This window comes from Cyrtonyx montezumae, unplaced genomic scaffold (genome assembly GCF_038088225.1).
Source record: "Cyrtonyx montezumae isolate F1298 unplaced genomic scaffold, pur_monq_1.0 scaffold_3, whole genome shotgun sequence".
Classification (NCBI taxonomy): domain Eukaryota; kingdom Metazoa; phylum Chordata; class Aves; order Galliformes; family Odontophoridae; genus Cyrtonyx; species Cyrtonyx montezumae.
In genome coordinates this window covers 44059761-44081237 of record NW_027072034.1, presented here as the reverse complement: position 1 = coordinate 44081237, position 21477 = coordinate 44059761, and the positions used below count along the sequence as shown (strand labels likewise).

Below are 21477 nucleotides of genomic sequence, written 5' to 3'. Positions count from 1 at the left end.
CACCTACCGTCTGCTTACTGGTGTGTACTTGCCACATGAGAACATTTCATCACATTTCATCACATTAATAACCTGTATGATTGATAATCTATAGTTATAACACACAAGACAAGCAAAACAAAATCCTGAAAATGGCTTGGAATCACTATGACTTGGGGAAAAAAAAAAAGCTTTCAGGGTTTGGGTTCTTCTGGCATGGTTTGTAGTGCACTCGTTTTAAAGCCAGTTCAGAAAGCAGTGACAAGATTTATTTTGCAGTACAAAAGTACAAAAACTTATGTAGGTGTTCACTGAGAGATGTTTGGCACCAGATGGTGAAAAATGGAGTGTTACTGCTTGTCTCTCTGTGGGGAAGATGCTCTAATCCCCTCCTTGCCACAAAGAAGATACAGCAAACTTATACTGTTTGTCCTCTTTGGGATACTGTGGTGCTTCCGAACATCTGCGATGAATTAAAACACAAATCCAGGTGCTCGTGATACCAAGGCGTATTTGTTGCTTCTTTCTGGATTTGTTGGCTTTGATTTAGATGGGAATTTGTGAGATTTTCTTGTTAAGTAAAACTACCAGCCTGCCTAATAGAAAAATTGCTTGCACAAGTCTGTGTGGTCCCCAACCAGGACGGTGCGATGTTTGCCAAGGGAAGTTTCTGTGAGGGTGAGAGGAAGGAAACATGAAAACTTGACATGCTCAGAACAAATGTGAAAAAAAGGGAAGCCCCTGAAAAAGGAAAGAAAAAGAAGGATACAAGAACTGGATGATGCTGGGGAATGGCTAGCTAAGCAAGGCCATGAATCAATGGGGGCCTTATGAGCTGTGGCAAAATGCTGAGCGCTGTACCCTCTGCAAGGACAGCACGTAGCAACATGCAGGATGTGAAAAGGAACAATTGGTGAGAGTGAGGCACAAAGGCATGTAGCTAGCTTGCTTAGGGTGGAACTTTCTCAGGGTATCACTAACCAATCATGTATGTGCTGCTAACATCTACATCCAATCACTTTGCGACATGTACTCTAGCTGCTGTTAGGAAAAGGTATATCTGTAAGACACGAAGTAGAATAAAGTGAACCATGCTTATCAAACATATTGGTTGGCTCGCTGTGTTCCCTCGCTGAACCTCCACAGGATGATATTATGAATTTCATCAAAGGAGAACCTCTTCATCCTGTGCCCACTTAAGAGATTTTACAGCAGCTTTGCAAAGAAAACTCAGCTGCCACTGGAAATGGCACTGGTGGTTTAGTACCTCTGAGGATAAATTTAACTACTGTGATTTAAAACATGAATGTCACAGATGTTTCCCTTGCTCACTAGCTGGAATTTATAGCCTTGAAGGAGAGGCAGCAGAATGCAACATACACTATTGTCTCTGAACTCAAGTTTACAGGCTGAATTATAAAACAGCTTTTATTGGGTTTTGAGCTAATATAATGGACTATATACAGAACAACTGAGGCCTCAGTTTGTTGTCAGTTCTTCCATCCATTCTAAGGGCATGAGTAACCTACACTGAAAGTGGAGAATGAGGCAGGCAGGAACATATTGGGCCTCTGCAGCCGCAACTGCCCAGGAAGGATCAGAACCCTTCCCTCTGAAGTGTAGGTACCCCATAGGCAAGGTTTGGTGGCTCAGTCATTGCTCAACTCTGGACTGCCATTGGCTATGAATTCAACCATGCTCCTAAAGTGGGTTTTGGGTAACCACACGTATGCACCTCAGCTTCTTGTTCAGAGTCAGCGAAAGCTGATTCTCAAGACTCAGTTCATGTCCTTTCCAAGCAGAGATCTAAAATAGGTCAGATGAATCATGATGTTATAATACATATTTATCTTCATTAGCTCTGAAGCAAAACTAGGATATCTGACTTGGACTCTGAAGATAAATTGAACAAATACATTGCTTTCCAAATATCTTTTGTATTTCTATGGCTTGCTTCCTCAGAAACCAGTGCTGAATTTGCATGCCAAGGTGGATCTACTAGGAGTGCATTTTCACTGCTGCAGCAAACATTAGCTTTAATGATACAAAAAACTTACTGTACATGCCCCAAATAGTAAATAATAAAAAAGTCTTTTCTGTGATGATTAATGTGCAAATTTTAAAACTGATTAACAAGTGGGAGGAGAAATAGATAGTAGAACACTTGAATGACTTGCTGTCAGCAGTTTGAATATTTGAAGGAGAAAAAAAGACTCAGTTTACAAGATACTCTGTGGACACAAAAAGTAATACTGAGTGTCATATGCTCAGCTTTACTATGCACTTCTATCCATGCAGGAACATTGCATTTGAATTACGATGCAGTGATTTTTGTAGCTAGCTTTTTATGTAGAACTTGGAGCTGTAGAGCTATTTAAATGGAAAATAGCATTGTAATAACTAAAAGCTTAGTGTTGTGCAAGCTGTTTCAGGTCTGTATTTGAAGTTGTGTACTGTTTATCATGAGATTCAGGTTGATATTAAAACGTTTCTTTGTTGTTGGACAATTTTATGCTTACATCTAAAGAAGATTTGAAACAGAGGTAGTTAAACTTGTCAAAGCTTTCTTACATAAGCCTTGGCTCCCAGCAAGGCTCTCTAGACCCTATAGAAACCCCCTAATTTAGGGGTATTGTATGCAGGTTTCTCCAAAAGTAATACTTCCTATTTATTTCCATGGACTTTGCATGCTGATTTCGTGGCTGACCGCATAGTAGAGGGGAACACTGCAACAAAGAGAAAATAACAGTTTTGCAATGCAACTGTGAGGAGAAGCAGAGAATCTTTGTCTTTCACTCTGTTTTCTTTGTTGCCAATTCAGCCTTTTAGTCATTCTGCTTCTACTACAAATTGAAGTAGTGGAATTTAAAGCTGGACTCTTCATAACTGTAAGAAGTACCAAACTTGTTAATGTATGTTACACAGAAAATCTCCACAGTTGAGATCTGGCCACACATGAATTATTTGAGGTGCGCATGCACTGGAGAGAGCCTGTGGGGAGAAACCACACAGAACAAGGAGAGTCAGGAATCTGCACTTTCATGAACATAAAGAAGAATATTTATGGACTTTTGCTGGACTCTCCTTGCACTGCCCTAACCCCACTAAGACTGATGCATAAGACAGTAATTGTGGTGGGGTCAAGCAGGGCTCAGAGGACATCAAACTCTGTAGCAAGCAGTGTTTTGTAATGTCAGATATCTCCAGGCTGGAACGAAGACAAGGAGATGCATTACTCTGCCTAAGCAAAGGCTTCGGGACAGCCCAGGGAACAGGATTCTGGTTGTGTGGGAATATACTAAGATTCTCTAAGGAGGAATCTTGCCCACAAAGTGACATGTCAGCGTGTAATCCTGTAGCCCCAAAGGAAGCCCCATTTCTGAGGAATGTGCATTGTAGCTGGATCCTGCAGTGTGTCTTTGCCCAGAAGACAATCATGATCAAACTAGAAGCTTCTTTTATGAGACCTACATCTATCTGCAAAATGAGATATCAATACACATGTATCAGGATGCCAACAAACTAGTAAACATGTCTGTGGTCTACCAGTCTGCTATGGGGACCTCAGAAGCCTCTTTCATAAATGATGATGGATGGAGAAACAGACAGAGGCTTCGTGCAACCACAGGGAGTGTTACAGGCTCATCAGTCCTGCTAGGTGCTATCTGGGGCCCCATCAGCTTCAAGAATAAGCAGACTGCAGCTCCTCCTTCAAGGCAGGGATTAATATAACAAATCATGACTAAATAAGTGTAACTAATACCATATTATACAAATGATTACTCTATAACTGAGCAGATCAGAGGATCAAATGACCCAAGTCTCCCTATCCATTTGTTACTGGGGACTAAAATACTTCTGTCTTGGAGGCTCTTTACTAGTGTTGAATTTAAAGGTCACAGATTGTGATTCTTCATTTACTAGCCAGTGGGGCCAGACTCCGAAGCCAGGAGAGCATTGAGAAGGGTCAGACCTGGAAGAGACAGACTTCTTCCATATTTCATTGGCAGTTGTGAACCAGCATGTGCCCAGATTGCTTTCTCAGGCTCCCCACCAGCAGGGCTTGTGGTTGATGCTCATGCTGTTCATGTCTTCAAATAGAAATGCTTTCAGTGTTTTCTTCTTTTGTTGTTTTGTTTTGTTTTGTTCTGTTCTGTTTTGTTTTTCAAGATAGAAGGAAAAACCTCAAAATTATTCCAAATATCTTGCATGCGCTAGGAATGAAACCCTGTTTCTTGGGATTAGCCCAGTTAGAATTTGGATTATCAAAGTATCACAGAATGTTTTGGGTTGGAAGGAAGGGACCTCAAAGACCACCCAACCCCAACCTGTGCCATGGGCAGGGCTGCTCCCCCCCCCCCCAGCTCAGGCTGCCCAGAGCCCCATCCAACCTGGTCTTGAGTGCCTTCAGGGATGGGGCACCACAGCTTCTCTGGGCAGCTGTGCCAGAGCCTCACAACCCTCCGAGTAAAGAATTTCTGCCTAGCACTGAACCTAAATATCCCCTCATTTAGATTACAACTGTCCCCCCTTGTCCTATCACTGACAATTTGGACTTTCAGATACACACACACAAATTCCGCTCTCCTAGGCAAATTTTATCAACACGAGTGAGATTTTCATGTGGAAATTCTGCCTACTTTCACCTGTGCTCAAGTGATTATATACTCTGTGATGTTAAAATAAATTTGCACTTGTAAATTGTACTCATTTTGGCAAGAAAACTGTGCAAATAGAGATGATCCACGAGATCAGGATTTATGCACACAGACCCAGAGAAATGAAATAGAGGTCCTCTAGAAAATCAGTGGTCGATTTGTTCATGGGTAGTTTTGTGATTCTGGTTTTAGACCAAGACATTGATTTAAAATAAAAGGACGGTGATCAGATGTGAAACCCCCCGTTATACGACTGTGCCAGGGAAACTGTTTGAACCGGGGAGAAGGAAAGCAGCCCGCCCAGCACTGCGCTTTCCATGCCATGGAGACAATAAGGAGCTTCCAGTGGAGAGCGCGGCTCGGTGAACATGTGGTTCCAATATGTGACCCCCACCGCGTGGCAGGAATTCAGTGCTCACTCCTTGCTGGGGTCCCGGCTGCTCGGATGGGGCGGTGGGCTCACACGGGGCAGCGCTGGTAGAGGATAGAGCAGAGCACAGTGCCTGCATACCGCTCGCTTGGGAGTGGTGAGGATCGCACCGTTGTCTCCCTGGCTTTTCTCTGCAAATCCCCCTCAGGCAGAGTTTGCTCAACTAGTTGAACTGGCTCTTTCTCTCTTGTTTTTTTGGCAAACCAAGAATTTCCTTCCTGATAAAAACAGCCGGCCGGCTCCCCGATTGGGCGCGGGGTTGGGGAGGATATGACATCAGGCACATCTCTCGCTTCGTGCAGTGTGGTCTGACTGATCACTGGCTGCTTACCAGCACGGCCAGGGAGGTGTTTCCCTAACTCCCAGCCCAGGTACTTAAGTTTCTGCACAAAGCGGTGCAGCACCGGGTCCCAGCGTGCGGCCGGTTCTGCTCCACACATCTGCTCGGCAGATCGCTCCTGCGCGATGGGGCTCGCCGTGACCGGCGGAATTTGAACTCCTTAGAGGACCGTGAAGTGGGAAAACAGAAACTGGACAGCCGGGGCTGAGATGGATGAGGAGGGAATGAATCAAAACGGCAGCAAGCCGCAAGGAGCAGGAGGCCAGGTGCCTGCAACGTCTTCATCAGAGGTGCTGATGAGGGGTGAGTAAGGCTCCTGCCTTTGCCCTCACGTCTGCTGGCAGCAGGAGCGGGCAGGGTCAGGCTGCAAAGGCATGCTTCTGTCGAAGTTACACTTCAGTGCAGATCTGCAGCCGTGACCCCATGCTCTTGCACTTCAGAAGGGATTTCAATAAGATATTCATACTCGATACTGATTTCTGTTTTTTTTTCTTTCTTTCTTTTTTTTTTTTTTTCCTGGTGCATCACAGAAAAGTGTCAGGTTCTGTAGTGTAGTTCATGCAAGCAGAATGAAATGCTGTAATTGATCTACAGCAAACTGAAAAAGAGATTGCAGTGTGGCTTGTTGAACTTAGATTGGTGCCAGCTTAGCACTGGCTCAGTTCCTCTTTTCTTTTTCTTTCCTTCCTCTTTCCTTCCCCTTTCCTTCCCCTCTTTGCTTCCTCTGTTTTTTATCTGCTTTTCATTTCTCTCTTTTATTATATGTTATTTTATTATTTTTATCTGCTTTTGCTTTTAATTATTATTTTCTCTTTACTCTTGTTTTAATTCGTCTTAACTTTCTTATTCTTTCCACTCAGCAATCCCAAATGCCTTTGCCCATGTCCAGTCACTTGCCCATGCAGGTTCTTCCACAATGGCTAGAGCACTATGATCAGCTGTGACCAATGCTGTTGTGGGCAGTGGCAAAGTCATTCAAATAAATGGCCTCACTCTGGTTGCTGCTCTGTGGCCCAGTGCCATTGAAAATATGATGTAGCGATCTACCAAGGACAAAGAATTTATCTTCACATAGCAGCTTAGCTAGTTACGTTCCCTGCCCCCTCCACCCCCTCCATTTTCTGAGAAATTCTTCCTTCAGTTCATGGTCAGTGAAGTGGGATTATAGAGGGAAATTAAGATAATATGACTTCACAGTGTCCTTCCTCTTTTCCAGAGCTATTGAGAACACTTATATTCTTACCAAATAGAAAAATAGGACACTGAGAAATAAGCAAACTACAGCATAAAGATGAACAGTATGTTGGCTGTGTTGTCTGCTGCTCCTTGTGTGTGTGCATGTATAAGCATGCACTGAGGCTAGGGTGGGAGGGAAGGGACGTCGATGCCATAGTAGTTTAGTGGGTAGGGATGGTGATAGGAGGATGGTTGGACTAGATGATCTTGTAGGTCCTTTCCAACCTAATGTATCTATGAATCTATGAATCTATGAATCTATTACATGGTGTGAACCGAACCCATTTCACATGGGAGATGAGCTGTGCTGTAATGGAGTCTGGGAGGGAGACTACTGTCAGCCCTGTTGCACATACGTGGGTTGGTCTGCTGGGTGCTGGAGCTCAGCATGTTCCTCTTGCACTTGTCTGGCTCTTAGCAGAGTCAATAAACTCTGCTGGTGGCTTGCAACAGGAATATATTTGCTACCTATATCACAGGTGTTATGTGAAAGCCTTTAAATATGAAAAATACCATTCATAGTATTGTGATACATAATGCCATAGGTTTATGTGTATGTAAATATGTATTCAAAAGAGCATGCCTCAGCTGAAAGGATTTCAGAACCCCTTGTGAGCTGCACCGAGTGTAGGGATAGGCACTGAGGGTGTGACACTCTCCTCGTGATCACAGGCTGGAAAAAGATGCTTTCAGCCATCACCACAAAATGAATGTTCTTCTAGAAACGTGCTGCAAGCACATCCACAGTCAGCAGCCAGAGCTTAGTTGTTCATGCAGTTACTGGTATAAGGCTCCCACTGTACCTGCCCTGCCAGCATTCAAGGGCCCAGGTGGATGCAGTGCAATGAAGTATGCCCAGCGGTTTCATGTAACCTCTGTGTTGGCTGCAGTTTTCAGCAGTGAAAGGTGAGCTGGATGGCCCCATGCCACAGAAAGCCAGTGAGTTTTGGATGCTGAAAGTCATGAGGCCAGACAAAGCCTGCTTGTGGATCAAGGTGTGGGCAAATTTCGAATTTGGAATAACAGGCTCGTTTCTCCGTGAGAGAGCAATTGTACATATTTTTGGGAAGCAGAAATCTGCGTTGTGCTGTGGCAGGACATGCAGTGAATGTAACTGTGCCGACTGCATACACTGGCCTTTCTCCTTCGTGGGCAAAGTATTTTAAGGACTTTCTCAAATGTCACTATTTGAGAATTTAAGAAATCTCAGGCTAGTTAGCATCAGCACTTACTTAGGCTTTAATCAGATGCCTGTATATGGCAATAATAGTGATAACTGATATTACTGATATTTATATACTTTGCCATACAGTCAGAACCTTTCACCCTCTGTTTACAATGCACCCAAGATGAGCTTAAAGCTACCTTAAGCCTCCACTTCCATTCAGAATAAAGGACTTAGTCCCACTTAGTACAGGATGCCCAACTAGGCTAGGTCATCTTTGCATATACCCTTTTATTTTCCACTGACGCTTATCTTTTACCTCTTTTTCTAGTCAGTCTTCTAATTTACTGTTGAGAATTTGTGAAATTAGAAGTTAATGACCATTCCACAGATAACTATGATCTGGTTTGGAGTCTTAATGGAAACTTGTTTCTTCTCAAGAAAGCATTGATTTGGATAAGGGCTGCATGTGGATATAGCAGCATGACCATGCACCTCCCTCATTGACACCAAAACAGTGACACACTGATATAACAGCATTGTAGTTCGAACAAAATGCTACACGTATTTGTTTGACCAAAGAGAGATCAAACACTATTTTAATCAATTAATGCTGTGCTTTAATAACGGTACCATGGTTTTGCTATCATTATCAGATGACATATCCTTATGAGACTAGAACCATAGCTTCTGAAAATTGCTGTCTACTTGCTAAGGCCAAAGAATGATTCTGCAAGTACATGTTGTGGTACATAGCCCATGGAACTCAGGATGAGGCAGGCAGAAGGTGGGTGAAAAATGCCCTCTGGAAATGCTTGTTCTCCTTCCCAGGAGTACCGGGGCCGTTAACAGAGACCAGACATTGAGTTTTGAGGTGACTAATATGAAAGGAGGTAAATCTCTCCCAGAGGGATTAGAATTCTCTGTTGGTTTTGAGCCATAAACTTGTAATACTCTAGAGCCTCTCTGTTAAGATTTGGATGGCCCTCAGTACTGCATTAGTTTGTTTCACTGTGTATAACAAAGACCAGATATAGCAACTATGGAAATGAAGTGTAAAGTGCTTCCTCAGAGCTTTATATTAAGCTGCAAATTGAGGAAAGGCTTGTCCTGTAAAAGGCATCAAATAATGTTTTTGCCTGTCAAATAAATCTTTCAAAAAAGCACTCTACGTGACTTGACAGGTTTGTTACCAAATTTAATCATAAAGGTTCCCTCCCACACCTCCTTCATTCAACCAGAACTATGCTGACTCATTTCCAGAAATTATTTTTGGCATGTGGAATTTCTCTGAACATCAGTTTTGAAATATCAAGATTACCTCAAAATAGGAGTTAGAATTCTGCTTCTGATGCAAGCTTTTTTTTTTTTGCTTCCTGAACCATCTGTCAGAGTGAACTTATGTCAATCTTTTGCATAAGACCTGATGAGAGCAAATATGAATCTTTTGGTTTTATACACTTAAAATATCAGGTACTTTAGGCACTTATAATATTAGTGCTTTTAACACAGTCGTAGGAGTACTTTCCTTAAGACATATTTAAGCAAAATTACTCCTTTACTGACCTGGACTTGCGTCCTTACTATCATTCAGTGGGTATCCCATACCCTGCACTGTCCCTTGGAGAAATTGAGGGATCATGTGCTAAGGCACGAGTAGATGTGAGGGTCACAGCAGGTGTTCCCATACTGCTGTGGAATCTCATTTGCTTCAGCAAAAGGGAGCTTGTCACTTTGCAAATTTTCTTGCTCTTGCTCTTTTGCCTTGGCCCAATGAGGCAGAGCAACAAGAGATCACACAGGGGTGAAATAATATCTCTTTCTTAAAAACAAAACAGAAAAATAAACCCTTTGTGGAAATACAGTGTTTTTCACCAAGTCTGCTTCACCTAAAGCTGAGTGCTTTCTTTCCTCCACTAAATGTTCAAGCATGAAAACTAAAATCTAAGGCAGACCCTTTTTTTTAGCTTCCCTCTGTGTTTGCTGTTATGGCTTCCACTCTGCAGAGAATACAGCTATTATTTAACATGCACCACTGCAGAGGCTAACACTAGACTGAAAACCGAGAAACAAAATCAACAGGTAACACAATTTGTCTCCCTGTACTTTGGTACTGTCTCTAGTTACATATTGTTGACTGGAGCCCATCTCTGAGCAGGGGTGAATGACTGAGCAGCTGTACCCTTTTCAAAGCATGCTCCTTTTGAGCTAATTGTTAAAACGTAATGAGCTTGTGAAAACAAAAGCACTGGAAATGATTCAAACCAAGAGACAAGCTCAGTCAGAACAAGGTGGTGTTCTGTAAATCATTCTCTTGTCCTCTAATGGGAACACAGCTGCTCAGCACTAACATGGGATGAATTAAAAACACACCCAGAGTGAACCCATCCTGTTTTTTCACTCCCTCCCTGTGTCTGCTCCAAGAAAAGCTTGTCAGTTCAAGTAATAAATTAGAAGAGAGGATTACTGTGGTCACACAGTTGAAGTAGAATACACTGATCAAACAGTCCATGGAATTGTTAGATATTTTCTTGTCTTTCTCTTTATGCAGACTTCATTTCAGACTGGTCTCCTTTACATGATGCCTCTATCCATGGGCGTCTGCTTGCTCTGAAGAAACTCATCAGCCAGGTATCTCTCTGCCAAGTTGATATGATCTCTACTGGGTTTGTTCAGTTGCTGAATGCAGTCTTTGTTTTACTCTAAAACATCCATAGTGAAGAAATCATGTTGACCAAAATGCAGTGAAGTCTATGCATAACATATTTTTTCTACAGTTCTTTGCCTCACACAAACTCTGTGCACTAAGCTGAAGACCTGTACTTGGGTTGCAGGTAACAGCTGCTACCCCTCTGGGAAGCTGCAGGGCTCTTTCTGCAGCTCCTGTGTCCGTGACCAGCACTTGATGCCTTTGGTGGGGGCAACTCTAAATACAGACAAGACTGCATGCAGTTGAGACTTCAATTCATGCACCCAGACATCTGTCTGGTGCACTCTGAAGTGCTTGAAGGCCCTGCTCCACCCAAAGAAGGGCACAGCTGGGGAGAAGAAAATTCTGAACCTCACTGCTTCGTTCCCTCAAAAATTTGGGATTTAGCATACAGAGGAAAGAAAATACTAATTGGAAACTCTTCCAGCTTAAACTTTTGGATCATGAAGATTGATTGAAAGGAAAGGTCCTGTGGTAGACTCAATCCAACAGTTTCTGATGAAGGGGCTAATTTTTCTTCAAAAAGTGCCATGCTGCAAAGAAAATATATCAAATGTGTATATCAGAAGCACTTCTGGGTTTGCTAGCTGTGTTGTAGTAGAAGTAAAACAAAGCAAAATGCCTAGAAGGGTGTCTGTATTATTCCGCTGGACAGTTTGCTGCCCACAGCTTCCTGTATTGATTAGTGATGTGTAGAAGGCATGACCTCTGGTGTGCTGTGCCTGTATCTGTTCCAGCTAAACCACCACAGCCTCTTTTCTTGCTTACCTAGTAACTCCAAGCAATTGAGAAAATTGTGATTAAATAAATCTTTAATGATCATTATGGAAGAGTGGTGGGTTTTTGCTTTTGTTGTTGTTTGTTTTGTAGTTGGTTAAAATGATATTTTCTTTCATCAGGGGAGTGATGTTAATCTTATTACTGCAGACCATGTGTCTCCTCTCCATGAAGCCTGCCTAGGTGGTCATGCTGCTTGTGCCAGTTTCCTGTTAAAACATGGTGCTAAGGTAAGCATATAATGGACATGTTACTGTCTCCAATGTTAACATGTTGTATTATGACAATTTAATGCACAAAATGGTTTGGGTTGGAAGGGACCTTAAAGATCGTCCAGTTTCAACCCCCCTGCTGTGGGTTGGCACACTTCCCACCAGACCAAGTTGCCAAAAGCCTCGTCCAACCTGGCCTTGAACACCTCCAGTGATGGAACATCCACACCTTCTCCGGGCAACCTGTTCCAGTGTTGTTTTTATTCTTCCCCCAGGTGAATGGGGTTACTGTTGACTGGCACACTCCTTTGTTCAGTGCTTGTGTCAGTGGCAGTGTGGCTTGTTTGAATTTACTGCTGCAACATGGGGCCAACCTGCACCCGCCCTGTGACTTGGCATCCCCCATCCATGAAGCTGCTAAGAGAGGTAACCTCATGGGTGTCAGCACTGTTTTATATCTTACTAGAAGTTTGGGGAAGTGAAAAAAAGAGGTAAAGAAGATCTTCATGATTTAGGCCAGGAATTGTTCCTTTCTACTTGCTCTCATCACAAGTATTGCAGTTGCTTCCACCCTGGTGCTCACCAAGGGCCATTCATTGCTGCTCTCAGGGTCTCTGGGCCTCTGGGCCTCTGGGTTCATGTGGTGCCACCTGGAAGGGGATGCATTGTCCAAATCAGCTGCCTGTTACATAGAGATTCAAGAGAGTTGTCTGGCCATCTTCAAAAGCGGGAGAGAAATACAGCATGATTCATCTCATCTTCAACAGATGTCTGTAATGAGTCAGATATAATGTGGGGGCTTTAGCATGTTTTCAAACTGGATTTGCAGTTCCTGTTTTTCTGATTGAAAACACTGGAGTAAAGAGAGCAGATCAAAGTATTACACTGTCACCTCTTTGACAAAACAATGAATCTTTGCCAAATTACACTTCTGCATCAGAGAATTTGGACTGTTGCAAAATGCCTGATCTCTGTGAGTTGCCTCTGCCTTTATCCCTTTTAAGGTCATGTGCAATGTGTTGAGCTCCTCACATCCCACGGGGTGAATATAGATCACAACATCAAGCATCTGGGTACTCCGCTTTATGTAGCTTGTGAGAACCAGCAAGTGGACTGTGCCAGGAAGCTACTTGAGTCAGGTAAAAGGAAAAATAAAGGATGGTCTATTTTCCTTCCCTGTAATGTCTGTCTTTGGATTCTCTTTGCACAGAAGATTTAGAGGAATTCCTGCTCTGAAACCGGGAGAGGTTTTTAACTTGATGGCAGTCCTGTGTTAAAGAGGGCAACAGAGTAAACAGGGCCTTCTTGATCAGGAGATGAGCATTACAACTCCCAATAAAATGATGGGTCATCCTGGATTTCGTGTTGCCAGTGGTGCCTAGAACACCATCCTTTCTAGTGTCCATTTATATGTGCTACTGTAGCTATTTGAAGAGAGTAGCAAGAAACTTCCTTTTTTCTTCCACACTCTTTACCCAAAATAAATGACAAAATAATTTTACATACTTTTTCTGCAAATATTTTAATTCTTAGTAAGTTCATAAAATGTCTGAAACATTTCCAACATGGAGTAAAAACATCCAGCACCGTTTGCTTTTCCTCACACAAGCCCAACTACAAATCTTACCACTTGGATAACTACACAAGGCTTACCTATGGCAGTGCATCTCTTCTAACAAAATGTAGCCACATAGCTCATACAAAAATGGTGGACCAACCAAAGTCCTTTGAAAAAAGACATATTCTAGATGACATTAATGCATCGTTTAGCACAGCAATCTTTTCTAAATAAATCAAATACAAATTACTCCAAGAATTCACTTTTGCCTACTATTTTCTGTTTTCTGCCTTTTTTCTTTGCTGTTTTCTATGTGTAGAAATACGTACTTTAAAAATGTTATAAATAGTTTTGAATTGGTTCTGCAGCTCACGCATTTTGTTTTGTGAGACATTAGCTCAGAATAACAGACTGGGGAGAACTTGGGAATCAGACAGTGCTTACATTCTCTACAATTAAGGGCCTCCAAACTTTTCCATCCTCGTATTTTTTTCCTGAGCAGACTGGGTATCACAGCACCTGGAAATCAGCTTAAGCCTCTGGTATGGAGCAGCTTGAAACTTTGCATGCATTTTAAAGGAATGGAGAGCAAAGGAGAGCAGTAGGTGCAACTATGCTTTTGTCAGGCTTCAAGAAGTCTGTGGGCTGGGCTGTGTGTGAAAGACTTCCTTCTGCACTGTTCCTTTGGGGTCATTTTCAGAACTCCACTGCATCACAGCCAGTACAAGTAGTGCATACGCAAATTGTGGCACCAAGGCCTAAAGGACAGGAATCCACCTCTAGGTGAATGTTACAGTATTTATGGATTGTTCAGTGAAAGATTAGCTAGTGCAGGAAAGTGGAAATAAGCGCTGGTGTAGTCATTATTCTTTGTAATCTCTTCATATTCAGGAGCAAACGTGAACAGTGGCAAGGGCCTGGAGTCCCCACTGCACGTGGCTGCCAGGAGTTGCAGTGCAGAGCTGGTGATGCTGCTGATTGACTTCGGAGCAGACATCTGGGCAAAGAATGCTGAAAGCAAAAGGCCAATGGAGCTGGTTCTACCTGGCAGCCCTTTGGGTCAACTGTTCCTGCAGAAAGAAGGTGTCTCTTAGCACTTGTTTTATTCCTTTACTTGGGACACTGTAGGGAAAAACAAAGTGCTACACGAGGCTTTAGGATTCCATGCTCTTAGTTCTACAAAACAGAATAACTAAGATTACTTCAGTTATTTGGACACTGTTTTCTTCTGTGTCAGAATATAACAGTGTTGACTACCCATTTTTTGACCTACCGATCTGTAAATCAGACAGAAACAATACTGAGCTTTCAGTATGATGCAACACAGAGCTTAGGGTAAAAAAATTCCCTTGAACCTGGGATGCGAGCAAAGCCAGAACTGTTGTCTGGAACATGCCAACAGCTCTGATGAGAGTTGTGTTTATCTGGTGAACACTAGGACTAGGATCCTCAATTTTTACAGTGCGCCAAACTTTAGGCACATGCCAAATACTGCATATGTTAAAAATTACAACACCAATCTTCTAGTTGATTGGAATTTACTTTAATTCTGGGGACAAAAGTTTGTATAGATGCAAAAGTATCTTTAAAATGAGACTATATTCATTCTTTTGTGGGAATTAAGGAAACAACAGAAGAATGATATAGTGAATGCAAAGATATATATATATATATACACCAGATTTTCTTGAATGCCAATGTTATGTGCTGTATAATCCCAAAGTATCAAGCTTAGGAAGTGCTTATTTAGCACATCAATGAAATCGTTCCAGGTCTGTGTTGTTTGACTGGTTACAAATAATTTAATGAATGAGGGAAATACATTTTACTTACTATTCTTAAGGGAAATTAGAATAAATTCTTTAGTGTTGGAGTTCTTAGGTTCTCATTTGGACAGTAAACTACACAAACTAATAAAGAATAATCTGGATTTTTATTATTTTAAACAAATTAATGACCCACAATTCTACTATGTGTAGATATGGTTGTTGTCAGAAACAGATTTACACCAAGGTAGACGTGGAATAATAAAGTAACGAATCAGGCCCTTTGTGGAATTTTAATATGAAAATAATAATGTGGAAACAACTGTGCTGTGCGTATTATATATGTGCAGCAGACACTTGGTTTCCCAGCCTAATCTATGGTGCACAGAGTGTTGATCTTTTCAAAATCAAATCCCTGCTACGTGTGCCTCGTGACTCCTCAGGCACCGCATGTGTCCTGTTTATTTGAGATAAAAAAACATCCCAGGCACACCCTGTGGAGCTGGCATGAGAAACTGTCATGGCTGAGCTAAGAGCTTGGGCAAAAAGGATCTCTCCTAAGCAAAATTCAGCAATTTTGTTAAGAAAGTTAGAAACGATGAATGCCTGAAGGGTATTTTGCAACTGACTGGTGTTTGTATGATGTTCTCCAAAATCTCTTTTCCTGAGTAGGGTGATATCTGATGGGCAGCTGATGTCTGACTCCTGTGGCTGCTGAATGGCTGCAACCTGGGAGAGGGGTGTGCACATTGCATCCTCTGGTTTCAGAGCACTCAGAATCTCCTAATGGGCCCCATAACTCCTTGCAGGCTCCATAGCTCCTCACAGACCCGATAGCTCCCTACAGGCCTCATAGGTCTGACACACACAGCTTGTGCCCCTCTCCCTGTGCACACCATCTGATGTCATGCTGGCATTGCAGCAGGGTCCAATTTGTGCAGCAGGGGGCTAGCCAACCACCCAAATACTACTTCTGAATGGTTTTGAAGAGCTTGCTTTCACCTGCTTTTTGTGCTGCTGCCTGAATTCTCTCCTCGCCTCACTTTATTTCTCCACCTCAGCTTCTCTGCTTACCACTATCTTATCCACTCACTCATGGCTGCTGGTACTGATGCTGTCCCCTCTCATCTCACTCTTGCTTTCTACACTCTCGTCTCCGCTACATGCATGGCATGCAACCCTTCATCTGTGCTCACTGCTTGCTTGCATTTGCAACTCTGCCCATGGCAGGGGGTTTGAAGCTCAATGCTCTGTAAGGTCCCTTCCAACCAAAGCCGTTCTATGGTTGTGTGATCTGCTCTTCTCATCTCCCCTCCTCCAGAAAGTCTTCACTGCCCTCAGTGCTGGTCAACCCCATATGTGACACAGGGTTGTGCAAGTAGTAGGCTGGGGTCTGAACAATGACAGGTGCTGCCATTAATGGCACTGCACAGCATCTACTCTTTTGTGAAAGGGATGAGCCTCCCAAATAAGCCCTTAATGCCATTATACTTAAATAAAAGGGGGGGAAAAAAGCACTAGACTTTTCAGCATGGCTTGTATTTATCAGCATAAAACTGGTTAATCAGGAAGGTTTAAATACAGGATTATGTAGTATTTCCTTTGCTACATGTCACTTTTATGAAATAAGTCTCAACAAGTGGGCTGCAATCCTGTATCTCAATGAATGTCTGCATAAGGAAGACTCTGAAGAAAGCATCAGTCACCTCTTCCACAAACAAGCTGTTTAACACTTGTGCAAGTTAAAAGGGAAGGAATGTTGCTGTTGATGATAATTACGGCTGTGTAATGGCAGAGTAATGAGGCTTAAACCAAGTGGTGGGTTGACGTCCTTTGGTGGACGTAGGCCTGGCTTTCCACTACCAAGTGTGCTGGGGGCTGCACATCCATGGTGGGCCTTGAGGCAATAATGCCATATGTGTAACATGTCTCCTGTCTCTCCCCAGGGCCACTGTCCTTGATGCAACTCTGTCGTTTATGCATCAGGAAGTGCTTTGGACACAAGCAGCATCAGAAAATAACTGACCTTCTCCTCCCCGAAGAGCTGAAACATTTTCTTCTTCATGTTTAAGCCTTTCAAGTACATAATGGTGCCTTAATAGCAGATCAAGGTTTGTTGAAGAAAAGTTTCTCACCAGTAGTGTTGCCAACACCTGAAATGTTAACTTGTGATAGCTATTGGTCCCTGGTAAAGCCTTGGATCTGAGAAACGTGGGAACAACCAACTTGCTGAGTCCTCAGCACCACCCCAAGCCAAATAGTGACTTGAGAAGGAGCTATTTTGTTTGGCTGTACTGTAGAGCATAGAAATGTGTCTCAAGAGCCTCCTAGAAAGGGGAGGAAATGAGCACAACCTCTTGAGATAGTCTTAATTCTCTGAATTCCTGCACCGTTTCAGAGGGCTCATGACTGACAAAACTTTACAAAGAAAACACATATCCCAGCACAGCATGAGTGGCACTTTGTGTAAGGATAGCTGCACTTTTTCAGCAAGCAGACTTTGTGCAGTCATCTGTGGGGGCTGTATCCACACATGTAAGAGTAAGGAAAGGGAACTCAAGTAAGCCTACTTGCAAAGCTGGACAACACAACAGCTGGATGCAAGTCTGGTATGAGAGGTTAATTTTTGTGCTGATCAGACATAGAAAGAGCAGTTCTATTAGTATGTGGAATACTAAATGACAAGCACAAATAGGTCCTTAAGTTTCCTTGTTATGGGATACAGACCCCTAGAAATCTTCACTGACCTGACTCAGTTCATCACACATTATCTGAGCTATATAAACATTCGTTGTCTGCTTAAAAATGTCTGTCTCTACTCTTTCCCTTCTACTGAATGAGAAAAATAGACATTTGTCTATATATCCTGAAAAAAAAGAGTCTATTATGGATAAATCCTTTTAAAATGAGTATATCTTGCATAAGCTGAATCTCTGTTGAACAGGCATGGGACAGACAGCTAACCTAGTGCTTAAATTTTTGAAGGTTAATGTTAAGGATGAAGAAACCCTACTTTGATGACTCACTTGAAAACTGAAAATCTATCTCATTATTATATTTTAGATAAGATCTTTTTTGTTTGTTTGTTTTTGTTTTTTACCTACTAGTTTCATCAGTTACCTTTAAACATCTTATTTTGTTACGTGGTCAGAGTAATGTTAACACCAGGATAAAACTGATCAGAGAAGGTAGTGAGAATATTGCTTCTAGACTGTTTTTCATCTGGAAATTTCATACCTTAACTTTCCTTCCTTGAATCCCTCAGATCATGCATAATTGGGATGAATTCTTTTTGCTGAGTTTGTATCATCTCAGTATATTTGCTTATTTATTTTAATATAAGTTGTGATCAACACTGGTGAATTACATCTTTATGCATCAACACTTATCCAGTTTTAAACTGTAAAAGCTGTACAAGATTCAAACCAATAAGCTACATAGGTGAGATCTGGATGTTTTTTTCTGTATTTGAAACCAAATAATGTGCAGAATTTGAAAGACTGCCATGAATATATTCTATCAGAATTTTTTGCTATTATTTTGCTGGCAGTTAACAGTTATCAACACACAATTGTATAGGACATTCGTTAAAAAATAAATCATCTATTTTCTGTTTTGATTTTCATTCTTGTTTTCTTTATTAAATGATAGAATGAATAAGGCCTGATAATATGGATCTTTGGATTTAACTCAGATTGTCTGTGATGCTGTCTATAGGGTAGTAGTATATAGAGTGCTTTTTCTAAATAGACATGTAGATGAGACAAAGATGTAGGAACTTTTCAAATCTCACCCTTTGCTGGTATTTGAAGGTAGAATTTGACTCTTGCAATTACTCTTCTATTCATTTGAGGGTTACTGAATAGCAGTATGAGATTTCCTAGAGAAGGAAAAGATGTAACTTAAGATGGTCGCCATCTTCAGTTTGCTTTTTTTAATGACTTACTTCAGATTGTTTCCTCTGTCTCCTAGGCGAGAGGCACATGTAAGGATCAGGGTGCCATTGTGTGTGCCCACACAACAGAAGAGTTATTTACCGTAAGAAATCACGTGGAAATCCCTCTACAGCCTGACATCCAAGAGGTGTCTGTTAGTACTGAGTGAGACTGGAGAGGGGTGGGAGGGTAGTGATTCCCTCTTCTTTCATTGTGTCTCCCGGTATGGCTCCAGAGACCAGCTTAAAGAGAGATGACAATGCAAGCAATTGGCTTTACAATATGCTGTTTCACCCCTTAGGAAAATTGTTGTATTAAGTAAACACCTTCATAAAATAAGACAACTAATTTAATCAAGAATACTAGTTGTAACATTGCTTTGGTTCTCCAGCAGTCAGTAGGTGGAGCAGCCGCATAATACAACCTGTTTTTTTTTCTGCAGTTGTGTGAAAAGGTCCACAGTTTCCTAGCCCATTTTTAGCTCTGTCTTTTTTTTTTTTCTCTTAACTGGAAACTGCAGACATCTTAATTTTGTGTATGTAATATAAAACTTCAGAGTGTATGCAGAGAATGTCATGGGGAAAAGCCCTAGAGGGAAGAGGGTACCAAGAAAGCTTGACAGTATTCAAGGATCATCTCCTTCTAGCTCAGGAGTGATGCATCCCAACAAAAAAAAAAAAGAAGTCAGGCATAAATGCCAGAAGGCCTACACAGATGAACAAGAATCTTCTGATCAAATTCAAACACAAGAAGGAACACAAGAAGAAAGCAGAGGGTGGAAGCAAGGACAGGTAACATGGGAGGAATACAGAGGCACTATCCTAGCATCCATGGATCAAGTTATCAAGCTAGAGCCCAGATAGAATTTATCAGGTTCAAGGATATAATGGACATCAATAAGGGGTTCTAAAAGCACCTCAATTGCAGAATGAAGTCTACGAGAAATATGGGCCCTCTCCTGAAGAAAAGGGGAGACTTAGTTACCCAAGAAAGTAGAAAGGTCTAGGAAGTGAATGCCTTCTTTGCCCCAGCTTTTAGCAGTAAGGCTGGCCTTCAGGAATCCCAGAGCCCAGGCTGAATGGCTGGAGATGGGAGGATGTGTCTTTGAAAGAAAAGAGCAGGTCAGGGAATACTTGAGCAAACTGGACATTCACAAGACTATGGGCTGCAATGGAATGCACCCATGAGTCCTGAGGAAGTTCGCAGATGTGATTGTGAGGTCACACACAATCTTATAATCCTAAAGACTGAAGAAAGGCAATGTTGCTCCTGTCTTGAATAATGAAAAGAGGGAGGATCCAGGGAACTACAGGTGAGGCAGCCTCACCTTGAGAAGGTGATGGAACAGTTCATCATGGATACCATCCATAGGCACATGGAAGAGAAAAAATTCATCCGGATTAGCCAGCATGCATTCACCAAGGGGCAATAATGTCTGGCCATCCTGATAAGCTTCTGTAAAGAAATCACCAGCCTGATGGATTGGTGAAGAGCAGTAGATATAATCTTCCTGGATGTCAGTAAGGCCTTTGACACTATTGCCCAAAAGACAGTGAAGAGGATCAAGGACTGTCTGAATAGTTGGAACCTGAGAGTAATAGTCAGTGGTGCAAAGTCTAGTTGAAGGCCTGTAATGCAGGGACCAGTACTGGGTCTACTCCTATTTATCATGTTCATTAATGATCTAAAGGATGAGTTAGAGTGCACCCACAATAAAATTGTGGATTACACAAACATGCATTAGCAGGGATACTGGACTACATGATCTCCAGAGGTCCCTTCAAATCTCTATGATTTTGTGATTCCGCGAAGGCCACATTACAGCTTTTAGGTATTTAAAGACTTATAAAAAAGATGGAGAACAACTTTTTACACAGTCTGATAGTGACAGGACCAGGGGGTATGGTTTTAAACTAAAAGAGGTTAGATTTAGATCAGACAGTAGGAAGAACTTATTTTTAGTTTGAAACCATTCCCCCTGCTCCTGTCACTTAACTATTCTGTGGTTCTGTGATTCGGTCTTTTTGAGTCTCTACTGACATTATGTCTTTTCAAGATGACATTTTAATTTACTAGTTCAGCAAAATAGGACTGACTCACTGCAAAACAGCAGATTAGCAGTGCTAGAATAGAGACAACAGAAAAAGCTTTTATCCTGAAACATGGGATGTACTAAATTCCCCTCAGCACTCATGCCCCTTAGCACCCCAAGTCCAGGACTGGATGCTGCTGAAGCCATTTTTTCTTGATTAATTCATACAGAGTCTCTGTCAAAACAGAGACTGCCTTGCCCTGCGCTCACAGCCAATACCCTACTGGCTTTGAATAAATGTTCCTGGGAGCTATTTCTCTGCATGTTGTGTGATTATTTGTCATTCTTTGATACATTGCTCATCCCACTGCTGCAAGGGATGGAGCACTTTTCACACACACAGGCAACATTTGAAGCAAAAGGATGTTTTGGGGGTCTACTTTTCTTTAAAATGACAGCAGTGAACTGTTGCTGCAAGGACAAATGTTCCACATATCCCCACTTGGCAGGGTAACACTTACTATAACTCTCAGTGAGTGTTCGGATAGCACAGCCAGATCACACCTGGTCTGTGTAACCGAGCAGTAAGATTTGGTTTCTTTTCTAGGTCAGATGAAGCCTTTACTTTCCGATCTAGCACTATTCATATTTGTAAAGGGCTTGAAAATCACTGATCATC

At 42.0% G+C, this 21477-nt stretch overlaps 3 protein-coding genes across 5 annotated transcripts in view; all 3 read left to right on the top strand.

The window, feature by feature from the left end:
* The window catches only part of CLTRN (collectrin, amino acid transport regulator), a 422295-nt gene that overhangs the window by 209555 nt on the left and 191263 nt on the right, over positions 1–21477 (top strand). The gene's annotated exons all lie outside the window — the stretch shown is intronic.
* ACE2 (angiotensin converting enzyme 2) overlaps positions 1–21477 on the top strand; it is a 361754-nt gene that overhangs the window by 180095 nt on the left and 160182 nt on the right. The gene's annotated exons all lie outside the window — the stretch shown is intronic.
* On the top strand, positions 5371–19213 carry ASB9 (ankyrin repeat and SOCS box containing 9). Of its 3 annotated transcripts, none has more exons than XM_065741408.1 (8): positions 5371–5438; positions 5519–5710; positions 10360–10439; positions 11418–11525; positions 11783–11933; positions 12512–12646; positions 13957–14148; positions 16778–18390. In XM_065741408.1, exons 2-8 carry the CDS (start codon positions 5617–5619, stop codon positions 16900–16902), a joined length of 885 nt encoding a protein of 294 aa, XP_065597480.1. In that variant the 5' UTR covers positions 5371–5438; positions 5519–5616; the 3' UTR covers positions 16903–18390. The 3 variants fall into 3 exon arrangements, with proteins under 3 accessions (XP_065597480.1, XP_065597481.1, XP_065597479.1); XM_065741409.1 differs by adding an exon at positions 18804–19213 and having other exon boundaries at positions 5387–5710; positions 16778–16942; XM_065741407.1 differs by having other exon boundaries at positions 5387–5710.